Source organism: Taeniopygia guttata, chromosome 3 (genome assembly GCF_048771995.1).
Source record: "Taeniopygia guttata chromosome 3, bTaeGut7.mat, whole genome shotgun sequence".
NCBI lineage: Eukaryota > Metazoa > Chordata > Aves > Passeriformes > Estrildidae > Taeniopygia > Taeniopygia guttata.
Genome location: NC_133027.1, coordinates 87926275 through 87948401, shown reverse-complemented (window position 1 = coordinate 87948401; position 22127 = coordinate 87926275). Strand labels below are relative to the sequence as shown.

The 22127-nt window shown below is 43.2% G+C and overlaps 1 protein-coding gene across 4 annotated transcripts in view; it reads right to left on the bottom strand.

Moving 5' to 3' along the window:
* EML6 (EMAP like 6) overlaps positions 1–22127 on the bottom strand; it is a 94179-nt gene that overhangs the window by 3318 nt on the left and 68734 nt on the right. For 2 of the 4 annotated variants that reach the window (XM_041715330.2, XM_072927369.1), the window contains exons 24-41: positions 21895–21983; positions 21100–21276; positions 20810–21011; positions 20476–20602; positions 10853–10931; positions 9742–9871; positions 9117–9215; positions 7932–7952; positions 7401–7574; positions 6527–6735; positions 5926–6083; positions 5200–5314; positions 4539–4727; positions 3380–3552; positions 2503–2665; positions 1884–1987; positions 702–855; positions 367–467 (exon numbers count right to left, since the gene is read on the bottom strand). In XM_041715330.2, the coding sequence (XP_041571264.2) occupies positions 367–467; positions 702–855; positions 1884–1987; positions 2503–2665; positions 3380–3552; positions 4539–4727; positions 5200–5314; positions 5926–6083; positions 6527–6735; positions 7401–7574; positions 7932–7952; positions 9117–9215; positions 9742–9871; positions 10853–10931; positions 20476–20602; positions 20810–21011; positions 21100–21276; positions 21895–21983 (2464 nt within the window). The remainder of the gene's footprint in view (positions 1–366; positions 468–701; positions 856–1883; positions 1988–2502; positions 2666–3379; positions 3553–4538; positions 4728–5199; positions 5315–5925; positions 6084–6526; positions 6736–7400; positions 7575–7931; positions 7953–9116; positions 9216–9741; positions 9872–10852; positions 10932–20475; positions 20603–20809; positions 21012–21099; positions 21277–21894; positions 21984–22127) is intronic. The other 2 variants (XM_072927370.1, XM_030268707.4) reach the window with 1 other exon arrangement.

Below are 22127 nucleotides of genomic sequence, written 5' to 3'. Positions count from 1 at the left end.
TGCATTGTGTGCACAGTTTATGTGTGTCCGTGCATGACTGCAGCATGCAGACACCCTGTGTCTGTGTGCTCTGTGGGCAGTGTCTGCACTGTCTGTGTGTCTGTGCATATGCAGTGTGTATGTGTCTGAGCATATCTGTGTGCACTCTGTATGGGCCTCGTGGATCTGTGTGTGTGCACTGTGTATCCATGTCTGCTGTGTTTGTGCACTGTGTACGTGCAGAGTGTTTGTGAGTGGGATGTGGCTGTGTGGGTCACATTAGCGTGTCTGTCTGTGTGCACACCCGTGGCTGTGTCCCTTTCTCTCTGTGTGTGCCTGGCTCTCTGTGTCCCTATGTGTGTGACTGCCCCAGTCCCAGCCCATTACCTGCAGTCGTCCCCTCCGGTGCTCACCACGAACTTGTCATCGTGTGAGAAGCGGATGTTGGTGACGTGCGCCGAGTGCCCGAAGTATCGCTTGTGTTTGGCCTGTGGGACAGGACACCAGCTCAGGGATGGCACCAGGCAAAGCTCTGTGCCCACAGCCATCCTGACACCAAGTCCATTTTGCTCCCTGGGAGCTGCCCATGGATGGACTGTGCTGTTTGGATGCTATAAGAGCTTCCTGAGGATGGACCACGCTGGTTGGGTGCTGTAACAACGAGTGCTGTGGGGTTTGGGAAAAGCAAAAGCTCCTTAGGTGAAAGTAAAACAGGCACTTACAAATTTCTCCGTGCATGGGAAGTCAAACAGCTTGACCAGCCCGAAGTCATCTCCTGTGACTATGTTCAGGCCAGCGTGGGTCACACAGGCACAGTTGACATCTGCTTTATCTGCATTTCGTGGCCAGATCCCAATGACTTCATCTCCAAGAATGCTGTTCCAAAATCAAGGTAAATAAAATGCATTAGACCATAAGACATAAATTGCTGCTGCTCTTCCACAGGAGGCTGAGCCAACACAGGTCAGTAATAAAAAATTACTGCATTTAAAATAAAATTGTCCCTTTTAAATGATTGCCCTGAGCTCATCATGGAGACCATCACACTAATACATCATTTTAATGTGATTCTTAAGCAATCTCCATCCATTAATCCTTATGTTTATTTCTCATTAAACCACTGGCATCATTCTACACCAGCACCTTGTGCAGCTCTGGTCTCTATGAGCCTTCCCCTGGGATTTCTGACTGCACTGTTCCCTTAGCTGTGAGTTCCTGAATGATGGAATGCTTTGTCCAATGTTGACTCATTCTCAGAAATAGGTGTTCTGCCCCAGGCTTCAGTTCTCTGTAATCATTTACCCACAGACTCACTGCCAGAGGCATCTGCCCCCTCCCACCACCTGACAAGAGTCCTCTGAAATGGGGAATTTGGGGCAGATTTTTATGCCAGCAGAGCAGAGTAGGATTCCCATTTACCTTCTCCCAGCCCTGCCTGGTTCTCACCCCACTGTCACCTCTGCCTTTGGTCTGTCCCACTTCTTGCAGGAAGAGCACAGCCACAGTTCTGCAATGCTGGGGGCACATTCCTGTGTTCATCCACATCAAGAAATACATTTTAATGACTCTCAGAACTCCTTAATGCAGTCAGTGCACTTTTCCAGGCCTTCCATGCTGCTGGTGTTTGCTGATGTGGGACAAGGCTGCCTGGAGTGGCCCAGAGCCGTGTGAGGGGCCTGGGATGAGTGGCAATGAGCCACTGTGGCTCTGTGAGAGCCCCCGGTGTTATTAACAGCACTAATTACTACAGACACCAAACAGCCAAAGGGTGTCAGGTGGAGCTCTGAGGAAGCAGAGCCTGGGTGCACTTGCAGGTTTGCCAGGCCCTGGGACATCTCAGCATTTACACAACCAAACCTGTGGCCTGACCCCAGCGCTGGCCCCACGCTCTCCTTGGGTGTTACCTGGTCCATGTGGCCCAGGTGATTTTCTCTATGACTGCAGGGTCTGTGATTTGCTTTCCCAGTGGCACCTCGTGAACTTGACGCTTGTAGGCACCTGTGGATACCTGAAAGTGGGAAAGGAAAAACCTGGAAACTCTGCTATAAACACGTAATTTTCTGTAAAATTTCCAACAGTCTCACCAGGTTTTATCAGCAATTAAACATCTAGGATAATATTTCTCTTTTTTCCTCATTACCTGGAATTCATCACATGCCATATAAAGGAAGAACAATGTTACAGGATGATGATGGAAGGAGATGCTCACATGCATCTGTGAGCTGACAGATTTTCTCTCACTTCTATACTTTATCTCAACCTAATTTTACTAAATCAGGAACATTTCTGAAGGAAACCCTTTCAAATTAACAATTTAATTAAAACAATGGAGCTCTCACATACATCCCAGCCTCAGGGAGGAAGAGAACTGCTTTCATATGGGTATAATCCACAATTTCTTTTTCAGCATTGTACCCCTTCCACTGACCTGGAATAATGCTTTGCCCTTAGCACAGCTCAAGCCTCCATCTCGTTATGGTGTTCCAACAAACCCGAGCACTCCAGGGGCTATCCCAGACATACCTGGATGTACCTGCTGTCTGCAGAGAAGTCCATCTGTATGACAAAACTGGCAATGTCCTTGCAGTAGCCAATTCGGTTTAGGGCTGTGCCTTGAGTGAGATCATAAAAATCCACAGTATGTTCTTGTGAGCCCACTGCCAAAAACCTGTTATCTGGACTGATCCTAAATAAAACGGAGTGGGGATGTCACTGGCCGTTTTGGTGCAAGATTTGCTTCTCATGCTAACGTGACAGGAACTTTTTTTAATGAAAAACACAAAAAACCTTCTGTCAACAGCAAGATTGAACCCAAACCAAAACTCGATACTTATTTAGAAGAGGAAGACTCAGGATCTCTCTGACAGAGGACAGGGTTAGATGGAATATTGGGAAGGAATTTTTGCCTGTGAGGATGGTGAGGCCCAGGCCCAGGCCCAGGTTCCCCAGAGAAGCTGTGGCTGCCCCATGACTGAAAATATCCAAGGCCAGGTTGGATGGGGCTTGAAGCAAGCTGGGATAGTGGAAGGTGCCCCTGCTCATGACAGGGGTTGGGACTGGATGAGCTTTATGGTCTCTTCCAAACCAAACCATTCCATGACTCTATTCTGTATTGTTTGTTGTTAAATTGTATTAATACTGTGCTCACATAAAGCCACAGCACAGTGTGCAGAGCAACACTAATCCTCTGGGAGTCAGCTTCAGGAACTGCAATTTGAAGAATTAATTCCCATAATTACAGCTGTGCAGTGGCTGTGGCTGAATTAAAGCACCGCCACAGTGCCCTTCACCAGCTCACACAGGTTTCAACAGATACAGACTTACAAAACCTCTGCAAATCCACCTGGCACTCGATGGCCATTTTGTTGAGCTAGGGCTGTGTATTTTGAGCACCTCCTACCTGATGTCCTGAATTGCAGACTTCCTGTCCCGCTTCTTGCCCCAGACCTTGAGGCTGTTGACCAGCAGGATGACGAACTCTCCGTTCCTCATGCCGATGGCCACCATCTCGCCGTCAGGGCTGTACGCAGCGCAGCGTGCGGGGTGCCCCAGGCTCACCTTGTTCACCAGCTTCTGTGGGGACACACGCAACAGGCTCACACCTCCCCAGAACATGGAGAACTTCCAAACACAAAGTATAAAACTTGCTTAATTAAAAACAAATCAACTCTGTTTCCCTCTAAACATAAACCTGAAATGTCACACCGAGACTCACATCCCACCAGACATATGTCGCTAAGCAGACTTCAAAATAGATATGTGATTTCGATGGGGGATTCATGTTTGCATTATTTTGTAGACTGACATTTAGTGTCACACCAGAAAAAGGACTATTTAGCAGAACAAGCTGAAAGACCTATTTCCTAATTTGTTTCAAAGATGACTTTGACATCTTCAACAACTGCTGATTGGCACAGAGCTTTCCCGTTTCATTTGATATGTGGAAACATCCTAGAAAGCTCTTGCATTTTTACCTAGCTGGTTGTATTTATAAGAGATTAATTTTCCTCATTAAAAATTACTCCTGTTAGCTCAGGTAACAAGCTTTTGGAAAGTTTTATGCTGGCCAAAAGGAGCTGAAAAAGTTTTGGTGTCTTTTTTTTAATGTTTTATTTGTTGTTTTTAAAAATGGTTGTTATTAGTCAATTTGACTTGGAAAAATCCCTGAGGCAACATGCAGAGCTCCAAAGGAAGACTCTGAAGAAGAGGGAGCCGTGCCTGCCAGGAAGAGGGAATGATGGGCAGGGGCTGTGTGTGTGTGACAGCACAGTCTGTGTCACCCAGACAGGCAATGTGGAATTAAAATGCTTCCTTGATCCCCAGCCTGCAGATTTGGATCCAAATAAACAACACTAAACAAGAGACACTCCATGGACAGGTGTGCTGGTGAATCCCTGCATTCCTCTGGGACTGCTGATGCCAAACATGACCAAAACCTGCTCAGGACAAGGCAAAACCCTGCTCTCATTCCAGGGCTGCGCAACGGCACAGCTGGAAAAATGGATACTTGGCTAAAATGTTAATTTTTAATCACACGTTTTTACGTTCGCGGTACTCACTTTGTCCGACAGGTCCCAGATCCTGGCTGTTCCATCGTTGCTTGCAGAGATAAATATGTCTTTGGAGGGGTGTGTTGCCAAGCCCCAGATTTCCCCTTCCATGTGACAGTCAATCAGCAAGTTTGAAGCAGCGTTTTTTTCTCCTACTTCAAGGATTTCTCCATCTTTTGTTCCCACTAAGATTTTCCCCTGTTTGTAGCCAAAGAAAAGGAGTGGAGAGAGGTGGCCAGTGTAGCAGTAACTGCTAAGGTTTAAACTGCCAGACCTTCCTTGGCAAATACTTGGAAAAAGCATAAACAGATTAAGCTTGAAATCGATTAATGGCTACTTGATTGGCAATATAAACCAACATTCCTCAGTGGTGTTTTTATCAAGGAATGTGTCAGATTCCTGAGCAAAATGAAATAGAGGCCATCCCTGGAGCACTCGGCTGGACAGGTCCCACCTTGTGTAGCATCACTGCTCCTTTCTCATGCACAATTCAAACACATGCAAGAGTGACTGCAGCAAGTCACATGACTCTGTTATTCCTACTGTGCTCCACTCCACCAAAACTCAGGGTCTCTCAGTAGCTCCCAGTGGGGGTTTTGTGACTTTAAAGAACAAACAGAAGCTCAGACAAGCAGCTGAGCTCTGCCCTCTGCCCCAGGGCGCTCCTCACCTTGCCCCGGCACACAGAGCGCACACACTCGATGAGCTGCCCGGTCTCCAGCTGGAAGGCTCGGCACCGCTTCATCTCCTGGTCCCACAGCTTCACTGCTCCCCCCTCCTTCGTGCTGCAAAGGAGGCCTGGTGTTACCTGGATGTTTCCTTTACATATGAACATCTCACCAGTATTTTTCTGTTTAAATCACTAAACATACATTGACCCACCCTCCACTCATGTCACTATTATGGTGCAATGGTAACTAAATAATAAAAAGTTAAATGCTTTCACATTTCATGTTTTAAGCAGCACCATAATTTGTACAAACCAAACTGCTCTCTTGCCAAATATCTCAAATCTCTGCTTCCTAGTAAATCTGTTTCTTGTGGTAATCCCAAGACCCACAGCATCTCCACTGGGAGAGGCCGTCTGTAGTTTGACAGAACTAACAAATGAAGAGAACTCCACTTACGGCAGGAGTTCAGGCAATACAAACTTATGCAGATGTTTGGAACAATTTCAAAGAGGTTCAGCATCTCCCTGCCACATAACATGTGCCACTGTGATCCTCAAGTATCCCCCTTTAGTCCTTCACTGCCATCTGGGCAGGTTATGCAAAATTGAGAGTGAAGCTGCTACAGCATAGACAGCATTTATCTCTGGGGTGCTGGATAAATAACGAAAACAAAAACTACACAAGCAAGACAGAATTGTGCACTTTAGGAAGATCCTGTGTCTTACGGCCTCTCCTTCCCTCCAGTAACAATGAGCCCATCCCGCAGAGTCGTATACATGGTGAACACTGGTCCTGTGTGAGCCTTGGCCACCAGCCTGACCAGGAAATGATCCTTCCACACGTAGACATCTCCATTTATGGCACCAGTGAATGTGAGGTTATTCTGCAACAGAGAGCAGCAATGGACACCTTGGCATTTTTGTTCAGCTTTGAGTAAAATTCTTTAAACTAAATTTAAAAGTCCTTAACGACCACACTGGATTGTCACCATTGGTGCATCACTAGCATGTGTCACGCCAAATACCATCAGCAGAAAAAAAAGGTACATGAAATAATAGATCACAGTTTAAGTTAAACAGATAAATAACCAGAAAAGAAAAAAACCCAAAAAAACCCAGCCAGGGTAGTAGGTGTGAACAGAAGAACTTAATAGAAGACATTCACCCAGTTGTGCTCAGGAAATTCAGGGAAGGATCTCAAGGTGCACAGGTTTTAAATCCACATTTCACTAACAAGCACTGGGTTGGATTTCAGCAAAGAAAACTGACCCTTGCAGGTTTAATGCAAAGGTAATGTAAAATCCTGTAGCAGGTAACTTGAACTCACTGCTCCAAAGGCAACAGAGAGCATGGTTTGCATTTTGGCATCTTCCATGGAACCAATGACGCCTTTCTTGTAGAGCAAAGCGCTGCCAGCCAAGGTCCAGAACTTCATGTGTTTGACCCCCACGGACACGAACTGAGTGTCGGAGTCCGGGCGGAACTCCACAACGAAGATCCTCTCCAGGTGTCCTCCCCTACTGGCAACTTTAGCTCCTGGTTTAATGAGGAAAGGAAAGGATAAAAACAAAGCGGAATTTACCCGAGAAATGAAGCTCTGATATGATTTTATCAAATAAATTGAGTTGGTATTGGATTAGAGATCTGTGTCCCAGATGTGAAAGCTACAAATCCCACCGCTGTCTAGTATATCAAACATCTCAATGCAACTCCAAAAGTCCCTGGTTGCATCCCACGGATATAGGAAATGCAGATTTCAGGCCTTCATAGCAAATCTGTCTCCTGGGTCAGTGAAATAACACAGAAATATTGGCTATCATCTGGTGAAAAATGCACAAGGACACACTCATGATCTGAGGCCCTTTTCCTCTCCCTCCACCGTTTCCAAAGAATTATTTTCTGGAAATTACTTCCCAAAGGCCTATCTCCATCATAGTACTTGAAGTGTTTTAGGAAAGAAAAGGAATAATTTTCCTTAATTTCATGTAATTTTACATTAAGCATCATTCTTTCCTTAATTTCCACTTAGAATAGGTGTTTAAAACGTATCTTCCTGTTCATATTTTCTAGCCTTTTGCCATCTTTAACCGACTAACTGGGATAGATTGGGGAGACAAAAGTCCAAAGACTTGAAAGGCAAAGCCAATCATTATGCACAGTCCTGTTAAGCTGAAGGAACATGATTTCCCCCTGGTTTGTACCTTCTTGCCACCTCCAGACAGTGATGGTGTGTTCTGGGTCGACTCCCACCGACACCAGAAGTTTGCCTGTGGCACTAAAATTCACATAATTGACCCCTTTGGTGTGGAAGCAGCGCAGCATGGAAAGGGTTTGCTTGCTCATGGCATCCCATATATGGATTGTGGGGGTTGTACCTGTGGGAGAGAGGCATTAAAAGAGAATTAATTCTGGAAAGCTTCAGTGCAAACCAGGCATTTTTCAAGAACATTTAACCTAAACAGACATTAGTTGGGGGTTTGGATTTGGTTGAAGATTAGCACTACTGAGAAACAAAGAGAAATCAAAATAGCTTGCAAAACACGGGGTAGGGGGGAATCATTGTAGTCTGTGAAATCAGACAAGTTCTAAAAGAACAACATAACATTCATGAAGAGCCTCATGCAAAAGAAATTGCCAGATGTTTCACTTGTATCCATGGTTCACACAGATACAACGAGGCAACATGGAACTTGTACAGGACTCTGCTAAATTCACAAACAAATCAGCCTTACCTGGGAATTCTGTCATGTCACCTGCATTGTGAGAGCAATGGCAAATGAGGAAGCACCAAGGGAAAACAATAGGTGAAATAAGTCATGTGACTTGTGCTGAAGTGCCAGCATCAGCACCAGAAGGAAAACAAAATTAAAAACTTGGAAATGGATATGGATTAAATCAACAAAACAAATAAGCCAGGAATATTGTTGAACTTTTTTGGGGTATATTGGCTATTATACACAAATACTGCAACAATATTTAGTACTTTTAAGTTTAAAAATGGTACCTAAAAGAAATGTTACAGGCATGCATGCTTTAAAAATTATTACATTCAAAAGTGAAGTGAATCTCTAGTTATACAACGTATCAAATCAAACTCTGAAGCACTGATCTCCTGAGGCCTAGGAAAAGGGCCTTTAGCCTTTTCCATGCCACAAAAATCAGTGTTTTGCACAGCTCTGGCTCCACATGCAGGTTTGGGTGCTCCCTCCGCATTCCAGATGCAGTGACTGTGCTCAGGACAGGCAGCAGAGAGTTTGTGTTTGTCACTGTGCTCATCACTACAATTCCCTGCCTCCTGTTAAGTGACTCCTGTCCTCAAGTTATGGATTCCAGTTTCTTTCTGGAATGGGCTGAGACACTGTGACCCTGTTCTCCTCCATAAAGTTAATTATTTCAGCATTAGGCTGAGGGGCAGCAGCTCCTTCTAAAAGCTTGGGACAACTCATCCTGCATTCCCCATGCAATGTTTACTCCTGCAGGAGTTTCCATGTAAACAATAAACACCCAAAGAAATGGGTTTTCTCAGCTGTCCCCTGATATGCCCCCTAGCTTCTGCTGAGATCTGTCTCTTGTTTCTGGCCTTCTCTGTACTGCTTCTGTATTCCTGCAGGGAAAATGATGCTCATTGTACTCTCACTGCTAAACAGTGCCTTGGACACAGGAAGGAAAGAAGAAACTCTATAAATAAGATTATTGAGATGATTAAACAGTTTATCAAAGTTTGTCTTCCAAAATACAATTACACTACAATTAACTCTAAAATCCAATCACTCACAATTAGAGACGGAATTGAAACAGTAAGAAAACGCTGCAGCTTGATTACTTCTTCCAAATCAAACAAAAAGTAAAGTTCCTCCACAGAAAAGCCCCAAATAAAGCAGTGCCCTGAGTGAAGCTTTGCTGTGGGGGTCACGTACCAATCTGGCTGGTGGCCACCACGTTCTTGTACTTGGGGTGCTGGTTCACTGTCAGGCACAGGATGTCATCAGTGTGCTCCAGGTAGAAACTCTGGCTACCTAATGACATCCAAGCAGGATTTCAGTCACCACAGGACCGAGGGAAGAGCCACCACAGAAGCACAGACTATTTGGGCAGCTGCTACAACTCTGCTCCCACTCCCAAATGCACTATGGACACAACCATCAACACACAGAGGTGGATACAAAAGCAACATTTGGGAAATTAACTATATACCCAGAGAATCAGCCTACAGCCACCATAATTGCAAGAAACACCAAAACTGCCAATACAAAGCCCACGTTTCCCAGTGAAATCCCAGTGAATTGAGACAGTGAGTGGAGAAGTGGAGGCAAAACCCTCCCAAGAGAAGAGGCCCAGAAAGGACAGATGGGGCCTTGTTTCCCAGCCCACAGCTGTCCTAGGACTGGAGTCCCCAGAGACCACCTACAGTGGGTTTATGCTAGTTATCAAGATGCAAAATGTGGGAAAGCCACAGGAGGATTAAAAAGTTCAGACTTTCAGTCAAAAATATTTTCCTTATAAAGGTATTTTATCTCCAAGTATTTTTTCAAGTGGAATTACCAGTGGAGAGGTTTTGGACAATGCCTGCTGCAGCTGTGTGGAAAATAATGTCAGCACCATTGTTCAGGTAATGGAGGTTGTTGCGACAGTCAAATCCTCTGTATCCAAACACGTGGTCTAAAGCCAGCTCCTGCTCCAGGAAAACAAAGAGAACAAGAGTGAAATAGAAGAAAAAAACAAGATTTCAGACCCTGGACCACTTAAAGACAATTCTAAATTACACAAGTACAAATATCTTGTAGAAGCAATAGAATAACAAAACAATAATTAGTTATCCCCACTCTGCTCATTTATTGAGGTATAATATTATCAGAGGCTATCAACAACCTTTAATTGATCAACTAAAGCACTGAGCTTATATTATTTTCTTTTTTAATTATTCAGAAGGCCATAAATGCCCTGGTTCTGTAAATTACCACTCCAAACAGATACAACTCACAGAACAGGTTGGATTTTATTGCTCTTCCCATCACAGTTTAATATTTATATAGGGTATCAGATATTTTAAAGAATATACCTGCAGAGTTTTCAAAAATCATTCTAACAAACTACCAAATTTCCACAGACCAAATTCTGACCTTAAAGTCCTTAAAGGAAAGCCAGGGCAAGCTATAAGAAACTCTGTAATTAAGACATTAATCAGAGGTGTAATTGAGTAGTTGCCAAGGAAATTTCCTCCAGGAACCCAGGATGGTTCATGGATTGCTGTTAGAGCTGCTTTGGAGCCCTGAAGCCCAACTTAATGACTGTCCCAAACACAATCACAGCTTGCTGGGAACGATCCAAATTTGCCATAGACCAAGTGTTGCAAATGGTCCACACAGGTCACAGAATACTCCCCTGGTTCTGCCTATTAGGTGGGAATTCAAACAAGTTGTTTGGGGAGAAAGTTCCAAAGTCAATGAGCAAATTCCATCATTCAAAATCCTGCACAGGATTTTTCCTGGGCCAAAGTGCTGATTCTGGGTGCATTTCCCTTGGGATTGAGCAGGGAGCATGGAAATGCAAATACTCTGTGATTGTACCTGCCCTTCACTAAGAGGCAAAACAGGGATGGATTTCACCCAGCAGATTTTACTTTTAAAGAAATATAAAACATATTAATTCTGACCTCAACTAGTTTCTTTTTTTTGTTGACATTGTTTTTTTGCAGTTTCTCAGGCTGAGGAGCAGCTCTGCTCACGGGTGGCCTGAAAAGAACATTTAAAAAAGGAGACAATCGATATATTTGAAAGTAAAACACAACCTTCAAAACCACAGCATGTGTGAGCAGCAAATGAACAGTTGCCTCTGTATAAGCTTTTTTCAGAGTTGTACAATAAACTGATTAAAATCCTGCACTTTTTGCTAGAAAGAGCAGAAACATTGATGTAGACTTCACGGATAAGTGGCAGAACAAACAACCTTACACCATTCAAAAGACCCCAGACCATAATGATTTAAATCCATGGAAAAATTATTGAATATGAAATCATGGGAAATTGGTGCTTTCAGAAATGATCTGAAGTAATTTCTGCAGCTGACAATTGACCTCTGCCCAGCCTTGCTTCTTCTGAGGAACCCAATCCTAAAACCTTGACATGGCTTCAATAATATCTTCTCAAAATCATATTAAAATGGTTGCATTTAAATGCACAAGTCATTCATCCAAGGGAATTTGGGAGATTGAGGCCAGCAAAGATTTTTTTATATAATTGCAGTTGCTAAAAGTAGATAAAGAGACAAATGCAGAATGCAGGCTGAGACAAAATCTGATGTTTGCAAACAGTCTGTAAGGCCAGATAACCTCTGCTGCTGCTGTTGATCCTGCTGGGAAAAGAGGGACAGAGCTAAGGGGAGCACGTGGAAAGCATTCCCAGGGCTTATGATTCCAGAAAAATGTGACCTTGCTATTACATTCCACATGCTGTGAAATTTGTTCCTGAGATCGTAACTATCACTAATTCCTATTTTGCAAAAAATTAATTGGAGAAGAATGAAATCCCTTTTGTATATAGGGAGCTGCTTTTTCTGGAGCTGGATTTTTCATGGAAGATATTAAAGGCGTGGTGGACAGAGAACAGTGGGGACTGAGCCCTGTGGCAATGAGCAGCAGGACAACCTGAGCTCTGAGACAGAGCAAGGCTGGAGGTAACCAGTCTAACCCATGTCTCAAGCACAGCAAGGACCAACAAGCACATCAGCAGGTGACTAATGACACGAAGAGAGTGAAAGAGTTACCTTGATCCCCTTGTAAGCAGCAAATAAAGCCAAGCAAGAAACTTAATACAGTTTAGGAGTCACTTCTGAGCACAAGACTCATGCACAAGCACTTTCAGAGCAGAGCAGTCATTCCTTGGGCACAACACATGCTATGCAAGCATGCCAGCAAGAACTAAAACAGAAACCAAAGAGCACACAGACCCGGAAACATCGCACTCGGCATCCCTGGGCAGCCTCAGAGCTAAAGATCCTGCAGGATGGAGGGGAAAGGGAAGCTACATCCAAGCTTCCTGCACACTTTGCACCAAAGCAGAACGGGATTCCATGGTTGGTTTATTTTCAGGAGCCTGACAAGGAGGGAACTGGTAGGAAGTTGACAGTTTCCTAGGCAGCGCTGAGACTGCACACAATGGATGATTGTTCTCTATCCCAGCTCAGCTGCAATTTAGCCCACAATTGCTGTGAGGAGGCCAAGTCACTCCCAGGACAGCCTGTCCTGCCTTGCCCTCAGGAAACAAGTACCTTCATTTCCTCAGAGAGGGTCACCCAAGTCCCCTGGGGTGACCCTAGGTGGAGCAGGACCGAGCAGCGGTGCCATCACTGGCAGGGAATGGGCAGAGGAAGTTATTACAAAACTTAATTGTCTTGCAAAACAAATTCATTATTTCATTCCAGCTCAGATTTATGAGGGCCTCTGAACTGGCACTTAGGAAAAGAATTGTTTTCTAGTATGCTTTTTTCTGTTTTAGTGTTATTTCAAACTGGATCATTTCCACATTTCTTTATCTAGGAATATCAAAGTTTATGACAAGAGCAAGCCAAAATACTTCATGAAAGCAAGAGAACACTACCACTGTGACATGCTTGATAGTCACCAGATTATAAGCATGAGTCTTAATTTGGAGACACACACATAGTTTTATAGATACCTACTCACAGCACACACAAACACAGATGTTGTGTGCATTCATATATACACAGCCATGTATATATACACACACGTGTGCATTCACTGCCTCATCACCATCTTAATAAAACAAATGGAAAGCAGCACATTTGAAACATTGTAAGAAGTCATTTCACTTTTAACAACCCTGTGACTACATCTAGTTTGTTTTGACACAGAAGATGACACTGCCAAGACAAGAAATTTGCACTGTAGCAAATGCCACCCTTTTGCCCTGTTGCACCTGTGCAAACTGCATGGCACATTCCCAGCAATCCAGGTCTTGGCTGGGCTCCCCATCAATACTTACTTGACAATTCCCTGCCTCCAAAGGAAAGCAAGTTAAAACATAACACAAGCATTAACGGTTTCTTTGCAGCAATTGAAAACAAACATGCTTAGATCATGTTATGGCATGGAGGAGCTCCAGGAAAGATAAGACACTGTTAGATATTAGAGGGTTTCAGTTCTTTGGGTACTGTGAATACAGCAGAGAAAATTTCTGTTACTCATGTCAATCTCCAGGATGTTCTCACATGAGGACACGCAGCTGTCAGTCAGGGACAGAAGTCCAGATCCAAACTGACAAAACCTCAGCACCACCTTCATGCAGGAATGTGAAAAGATGTGAGTGAACATCCCCTCCAGCCACAGCGGGGAGAGAAGCCCAAATCAGGGGTGGGGTGAACAGACAGCACCAGGATGGAGAACAACAAATGGACACAACAAGAGCTGGGCTGGGGGGAAGAGGGAATGGGGTTTTGGAAGAGTGGGGCATCTTGAGGGAGGAAAGAGATGTGATCTTAGAGAACAGGGCCAAACTATAAGGGGGGGGAAAAAGCTAGATCTGTTTAGATGGAAAATAAAGGTCAAAAGACAAGGCAGATAAAATACTGTTATGATAAATTCTATGGGAGGGGGATATAGCAATTCCTGTTTCCAGGTCACAGGCCAGAATTGCTGTCTGGTTGGAGATGCTGACTGCAGCAGGAATAAACTGGTGAGAACACAAACATTCTGCTCCAAGATCAACAGGAACAGCATGGGAACTCCAGAAACAGCGTCATGTGAAAGGGACCAACAAGGTCTGGAGCAGGAACAGACTGACAGGAGTGTCCTGCAACCAAGAAGGTGACAGGCTGAGCCAGCAATGGGTAGGGAAAAGCTTCAAGCCCAAAAGGGAGACAGACATGGATTTATATGGCTGCAAACTGGAGAGAGAACACACTTGGATCTACACAAACATGAGCAGGACTGCTCCTGAGAAGAGAAAGCAAAGTTCAAGGAGAGGAAAGGGTGGTAGGGTTGGATTGGGCAAGAGAACAAAAATCCAAGGTTTAAAAAATACACTGTTCATTTCAGAAAAAAATGCAAAAGCAGCTTTTAACTGTGCCCTTCACCAGTGACAGGAGGGGACTCCCAAGTGCCCCCAAACTGCTGCCAAACTCCTCAAGCTTTTTTTTAATCCCTTCCCAGAGAAGGGATTAAAAGATTCTGTAAATTCTAAACCCTTGGGTTTTCCCATCCCAACATACATAGGAGTTTTACATACAACTTTTCCTGCTGTTATTTTTTCTTAACACTCTGTAGCTATCATAAGACAACAAAAAGAATAGGATTCAATATGAAAATACCCTGCTCTCAAATACAGCAGATCAAAGCAAAGCTCAAACAGAACCAGAGAGAAACATCAGTGGTAAATTTCATTTTTAAAGGATTGAAAAGGCCTTACATGGTTACAATATTTAGAACTTCACATGTATGCTGATGCACTCCTTAAAATTAAAAAAAAAAATTAAAAATCAAAAAGTACTGCAGGACTTATGGTAAGGCCAGCTGTTGTCACAGCCTGTCAGGGCAGCTGGTCACTGCATTCCCAGGTCATTCCAGCTCAGTGCCCAGTGTAACAGCACTACAGCAATTAGTAAGGAGGGTAATCACTGGAATGAAGCCTGAGGGCCTTTGTTCTGAGCACCTTGGGAAGCTGTTCCCTAAACAGCTCCCGTACCACAGACTGACCCTGCTGTCCCTCACACCCTGGACACATTGGACACATGGAGGAAACAGAGCCTTTTCCATTTGTTTTGTTATTTCCTGCATAAGCTTCAGCATGTTTTGAAGCTATATTGTGTAAATAAAAACACTGAACCGATCATATATAGCAGATCCTCCCTCTGCATGACAGAACATGAGACACATGGCTTTTTCCATCAGCCCTGGACTACCTCCTGCACAGCTGAGTATTTCTCATCACCCTCAGGGCAGAGAGCACTCAGGTTCAGAGAGGCACTGGGAATGCATGGCAACGCTGGCATTCCTCAGTTCCACTCCCCCAAGTGTCGCACAAACGGAGAAGAACTTTGAACCAGCTCTGTGCTAACCTGTGGGAGCAGTGAGATTGAGTCTGAGTTCAGCTGCTTGGCAGGGACTGACAAATGCCAGTCACAATGTGTACAAGCCTTGGGGACAACTGGGATGAAACCAGCAGGCTGTCAAATGCACTGAGGGTGCATTAACTTGACATAATGCTGTTGAGAAAGTAAAAGTGAATATTCCAAATTATGCTGCTCATTTTCAGAGAGGGGCTTTCTGCTGGAATAAGCCCAAAGTCATTTTTTCCACCCCAATAATGTGTTTTATTTTCAGATATATTTTGAATAATCCCCACCTACACATAAATACAACACAGATTCACACTCAGAGCTTTTGCACTGCACCCACAAACACATGTGTGTAAAGGTACAGGAATCAAGGCTGTAACCATACATCTAATAATTCACTTCATGGTGCAAAGGCTTGTGGGGGCTATTTTGGAAGTTTATATCAGTTAGTTCATGTTGTTTTAAAGAAATCAATAATTTAAAGAGCAACATTTGAAGAGAGAACATTCAACTTCTTAAACTTTTCATCTTTATCAGGACATATGATTACACACGAGGCAAACACCACAATAGAGACCAGGCTCTGAGGTGGGTAATTAATGGAGAGAGACAAGCCAGGATGCTGAGAAAACGGAAAACCAGACAAACATGCTAATGCTGCTTCTTGTTTTCGACACATTCCACCTGCTTTGAAGGAGTTTCCATCACCAGGTTCATGTGGAGTCATGCAAATTGAGCTAAAGGAGAGCTGCAGATGCAGGGAGTGTGTTAGGGGTTAGTAGGAGGCCAAATGCAAACAGGTCTTTGCCTTTGAGATTAGTAACGTAAATACAATCATCAGCAAGCTTGTGTTACTTCTCATCATATCAATTCTTGGTTTAAATGGTCCCAGTTCAAAAACCAGCCCTTTCCTGAAACAGCACAATTCTTTTGTGACACACAGCAGAGCTTACAATTGTCCTGGATTGTCCCGGACAGTCCCACCAGTGGCCAAGGGGTCCCGAGGAGCGGGAGCGCCACGCTGGGAGCTCCCACCCCGTGAGACAGCTCCTGCAGCCCCTCTCGAGGGCACCCCGCTCCTGACCATGGGCACGGCAACGGGGGCCAGCCACAGGGGCAGAAATGGAGACAAGGGTAACAGTGGGTGGGGAGGAGAGGAGGGAAGGCATGGAAAGGGGGAAAAAGAAAACAACAAGGTCGGGGAGAGGAGAAAGAAACAACAATCAATTAATGGTGTTAACCAAACACACCAATATAACTGCAAGACATTTTAAAACTGTGCCTCAGCAGCAGCTCTCCTGTCACTTTGCCATCCTAAAGCTGCAGCTGTTGATGGAGGCAGGAAATGCTGGATCCCCCAAAAATACCAGGCTATGATTTGATTAAAATCCTACAAGTAAAATCTATCACATAACTTCTACACTCCTCCAATATATTTGCAGAATCATGATTATTTTAATTACATTTGAGTTAGACAGGAAAAATAAATTTCATATAGGGTTCACATTTTCTTTTCTAAGGGAAAACGTTATTATTACTCCTAAGTTTGTACTAATCACTGTACAGTTCAGCTCCCAACCCTACACTTGCAATCTTCTCAGGAGTCCCATCACAGTTCCCGAGACCAAACTCCTCCTGAATTGAACAATTGATTGTTATTTCTAGAGAAATTATGTACTTGGAGGTTTTCAGATTCACCACTTTCTATTAGAGAAGCACAGAGTCCTGCAAGCTTATTCCAGCAAACAGAAGGATTAAACAGACAGACATGTCTATGTGTCGGTGCCACATAGCGCATTTGAAATGCATTTGATTACATAAGCTGAAAATTACCTTCAGCAACAGTTCACCCTCTAAATATTACTATTAAAAGAAAAAACCTTAGTGAGCTCCAAGTCATTGCCCTCAAGAAGCAACTCACAGAAGCAGCCCCAGCTATTCCTACTTCTTGCTTAAAACAGAAACATGCTTTTCCCCCTTTTTTCCCCTTTCATTAATTTAAACTTGCTTAATTACAAGTTTCTTCTCACTACACCTTCACAATTTTTCCTTTCTCAAAGCCACAATGAAAATACAGCAAGGGGGACACTCCAAGACCCCCACTAGATGTTGCAGTGAAGTGGGCCAACAGTTTTCCAGGCTTTGGGATTTACTCACAGTTTCTGTTCTAAGCAGCCTGCCAGCTTCTCCCATAGTTTTCAACATGTGGACAGTAAGTTACCAAAGCCAGAATATTCCATGCACAAAAGCCATTAAGTGCACAATCACTGGGGTCTTCAGACAGACATATGGCCCAATCACAAAGGGAAAGATCTGAAATACTTCCCCCAGAAAAACTTCCTCCTCAAAAGCCTACCAGGTTTCCCCGCATACCTGCCTGAAAGTGAATGGAATACATCCTCTGGGTTCCCTTCTTCAAACCTGGAGGGGCTGGGAGAGCTAGTTCAGCTGTGCCTTAGGCAGAAAATCTAAAGCTTTGGGAGCTGCCTCCAATATTCCTTGTTGCATCTTCACTCAGCCCTGTGCACATAGATTTCAAGACTCCACAGCCTCAAGGCTGGCTGACTTGACCTTAGATTTCCCTGAACATTTAGGATTTCCCTCAACACGGACAGCTGAGTACTTGCAGACTTTCCATTTCACCTGGATTGCTCAATCGTCACTTCAGACCCTTGGAGGTGCAAAGAAAAGTCAGGCCAGGGATTTCAGAAGTTTGTCATGGGCAGACAAACCCTTTTCCAGCTACTACATTCTTCTGAGTTCTCAGAAAAGATGGAATTTGGCACGACTACAAAGCTTCCCTCATACTTCATATGTCTTCTGAGAAAAGTCAGCTTTAACCTGAGGCACCTGCAACTGGGAGTGCCAAGATTCTGCAGGAACTGTGCCCATATTGCCCTACTGTGACCAGGAATTGTAGTCTTGCAGTAGCCAATGCATGAATCCTGTCTTACTGCACCCAAACTCAAGCATCTTTCACCGCTTAAGGCCCTATCCAATCACAATGCACTCAGAAAGCAGTTTTGCTGACATTTCACCATCAAGTTGCCACTTCTGATTGTTTCACTATAAATTCTCACTATTTTTATTAATCCCTTGAAGAAAGGAAAGTGAATTGATCTTTCCTTAACAAGTGACATATGTAAATTATGATATTTGTTGTCAGACTGATCAAAACAGCAAATTCCAAATACCAAAGGTGTGATTGTACAGAAGCATCTGTAATTTAAAAAGGAGATTAAAAATGTGTACAAGAGCTGTAACTCTCAAGCAGAAAAGATGGGAAGAGCAGTGACAAGGGTTTATTTTTAACCTAGATTAAAACAAAGTACAAAACTGTTGATAGCACAGAGACAGTAAGAAGAAAAAAAGATAGAAGATTGTTAAGGCCTTGCTTTTTACTGTCCTCAGTCCAGAGCTTGGGGACATAACATAGGATGGGTTATTCCCTTGGGATGCTCTTTTCATGTGCAGCCATTGTGAAGGGACTACTCTAGAAGTCAGGGGCAACCTCACCAGAGAGGAGGTGCCTCCCCATTTTAACAGCCACCAACAGAGTGGCAGGTGTGGAAAGGCTGGAGCAGCTTCCACAGGGCTTTGTGGTACTGGGTAGACATGACCTGCTCTCCAAGAGAGGGGCTGAGGATGAGGACAGGCTCCAGAGCCCATGCCATCACACAGCACAGCTTTGGGTGCAGAGAAGGGAAACTTCCCAGGCACCTGAAGGGGGATTTTCACTCCTGGACTGGAAATGGTGCTGAAAAGCTGCACAAGACACTGATGCTCTTGCTTAAATCATCAGTAAATCATAAATACAAGTCATTTTTAAGCCCAGCTTAATCCATCAATTTAACTCACTCTACAGTTGCTTTTGCATCATCACAGCAGAATAAAACAGCTGGACAGTAGAAGGGTTTCTGGTGCAAAACAGCTGTACCAATGTCACTTATTATTCCTGTAACAATTTAACAATTCACCCAAAATAAAATAATAATTTTCCTTTTTTTTAACTCAATCTGCAAACATTTATGCTTACCAGATCATACACTATGCCTTTTTGTAGAAAAATGGAGGAACAAAGTCTTTATTTGGAGAAAATAGATAGTCTTAAAAGAAATGGAAAAAGAGAAGGTTATGGTCCAACTTTTTATTGTAAAAATCACCGATCCTCCTGCTGCTTGGTATTGTTAAAATACTGTGATGAAAAAAATGGGTGCAACATTTTTTTATTGTTCATACCCCACATTTCACACCCAATTCTCCTGTTTTGCTCATTTACTGAGCAAAAATGATTAACTACTTTCTGTTCAAGATGCTCAGCACTGCATTCTTTGAGAGCTTTAAAGAGAGAAACTTATTTTTCCAAGGCCTACATGAGATTAGGAAGTATTATTAACTTCATTTTGTCTTTTGCAATAACAAAACTAAGCTGAAATTCTTTCTGTGGGTTAACCCACAGCAGTCCTTTGTGCCAGTGCCCAGTAGAGGGGCAAGAGCAGGGAAACTCCTGATAAAAGAATTATCATTTCTAGGAAAATACTCTATTAAAAGAGACAAAATGGATTCACAGCTGAGTCAACAGCTGGATTCACAGGTAGGGATTTACTGCCCCAGGTATTGAGGAGGAATGTACTTTAGTGGTTGAACAGATGCTGCTGTTCTGTCCCATCAGATTTTATCATCCCCTACTTTAGGTCTGTGTTTCACTGGACTCCTCCCCTCTGTTCTTAGCTCTTATCTCTTTTCTTTGCTCTCCTCTCCAACACTGTTCCCCTTCAAGCTAATTTTTTTTTTAGAGTATTTCAGCCTAAGGCCAGCATGTGCCATGGGAAATTCCAGCTTTAAAAGTGACAACACAACACAATTACAAGTGACTGAAAATCTTTTAATAAAAGCACCACCCAAAGCCTTAACCACAAAATATTTACAAGCTTACCACTATCACAAGTCCTCTGCTGCAGACACACACTGGTTAGGAGAGAATATAAATGATCATGTGAATGGCAAGAGAGAACACAACACTTAGATGTGTCATAGACATGAATTTTTCTCCATCACCTTAAGATGTTGCACTCTGTGAACATAATTTTAAATGTTATCTGGTGAATTTTAGAATTCCTGTCTTATTTCTAAGGACTAATTTTAGTTGAATGAAAACAGATGCAAAAGGGCACACTTGGAAGCAAAAGCCTTTGTGGGACATACCTCTCTTCCACTGAAACCTCCTTCAGCTGCTGATGGGGTTTTGTGCCTTCCATTTCTCGGATGCCCACTGCATAGATCTTAGTGGTGTAGTCAATTGCTTTTTCTCTTGCAACATCACTGTCATAACCTTAGAAAAATCAAACATAGAATAAAACAAACTACCCTTGTTTCATAGTGGGACAGTAGAGAACAAGATGATCTGCAACAATGAAAGGAAGGAAACAAATGCTACAATGCTTTTCTCACACTGAAATTCAGCATAGTAAAGCTTCAAGTTAAATGCCTGTGTGAATCCCTGATTCAGAAAACAAAGATTGAATTAAATCCTCTTTACCTCCATCTTCTTCTGCATCTGTGTCTGATTCTTCACTGTCCACCAGCTTGCTCTCCTGGATGCCCAGGAACTCCCTGGTCCAGATCATGAGCGCGGTGTCGGCGCCACCGACGGTGAGGAGCACGGAGTCATTGTGTAGCCACTGCACGTTGGTCACCTGTGCACTGTGCCCCACGTATTTCTTGAACCTGGCATGTTGGCCCTACGGCACAGAGAATCCCCCACTGGCAGCCTGGAAGAGCGCCTTCCTTCTTTTCCTTTCCCATCACTGAAATAAACACACTTCTTACCTTCACTGGGTAGGAGAAGAGCTTTACAAACCCAAAATCATCTCCTGTGGCCAAGAGGGTTCTGTCCTTTGTGAGACTGGCCGCGTTGACAACAGTGACATCGCTGTGCATGGGCCAGATTCCCTCACAGGTGGGACCAAGCACGCATGTCCAGGTGTCCCATTCAATCTTCTCTATCTGCAAACAAAATTCCCCCAAAGAAGGCTTCTTACTTTAAACATACCAAATACACATTCGTTTCATGTGGATATTTTTCTATGTTTGACAATTATTTTTATTTTAATATTTTTAGTTCTTAAGAAACTGTGCTGTTCCAGCTTGTTAATACAAATTGTGTATCTTTATCAAAAGGCTTAACACTTTAAACATTCCCATTTTTTCAAGGCAGAGCATGATCTGGATACAGATCTCCCTGAAGATTTTCTGAAGTGCTAAACATTGGCAATTTTGTAGTCATGTAGAATTACACATCACAAATAATCAACTTCATGAAAACCCTGGTCCTGCTGTTTGAAGGTGGTTTATATGCAACTGGTTACACAGAAAACAGATGGCTTTGAGAAGGGGATTATGGCAAATGGCTGCTAACAAATAAAATAAATTTAGAGATACAAGCAGAAACCTGCACATTCTGCCATTTTAAAAATGCTAGGAAAGACACTGGGGAATTACTAAATAATTCTAATTCTAACCATTGTAAATAGAGTATTATAAAAGGGAAAAAAATTACACCATTGGAAGACAATTCTTAAAATTAATTTTCACAGTAAAAATAATCCAGCCCACAATTCATACCTCAGCAATTCTTATAATATGTCTTTTCCCCCTTGGTGCTTCAAAAAATAGTTGTTCTTTGGCACCAGAATTGACTTGCAATAACTTTCCTGAATACAAAAGGAGAGTTTGTTATGAATCTTAATAATTATTATGATTATTAAGAACTTTCTTTTGATTGAGTGAAGAGATTTCTGGGGGTAAATTAAGAAATTATATTCTAGAGAGTTGTTCATAGCCAAAGTAACAAAAAT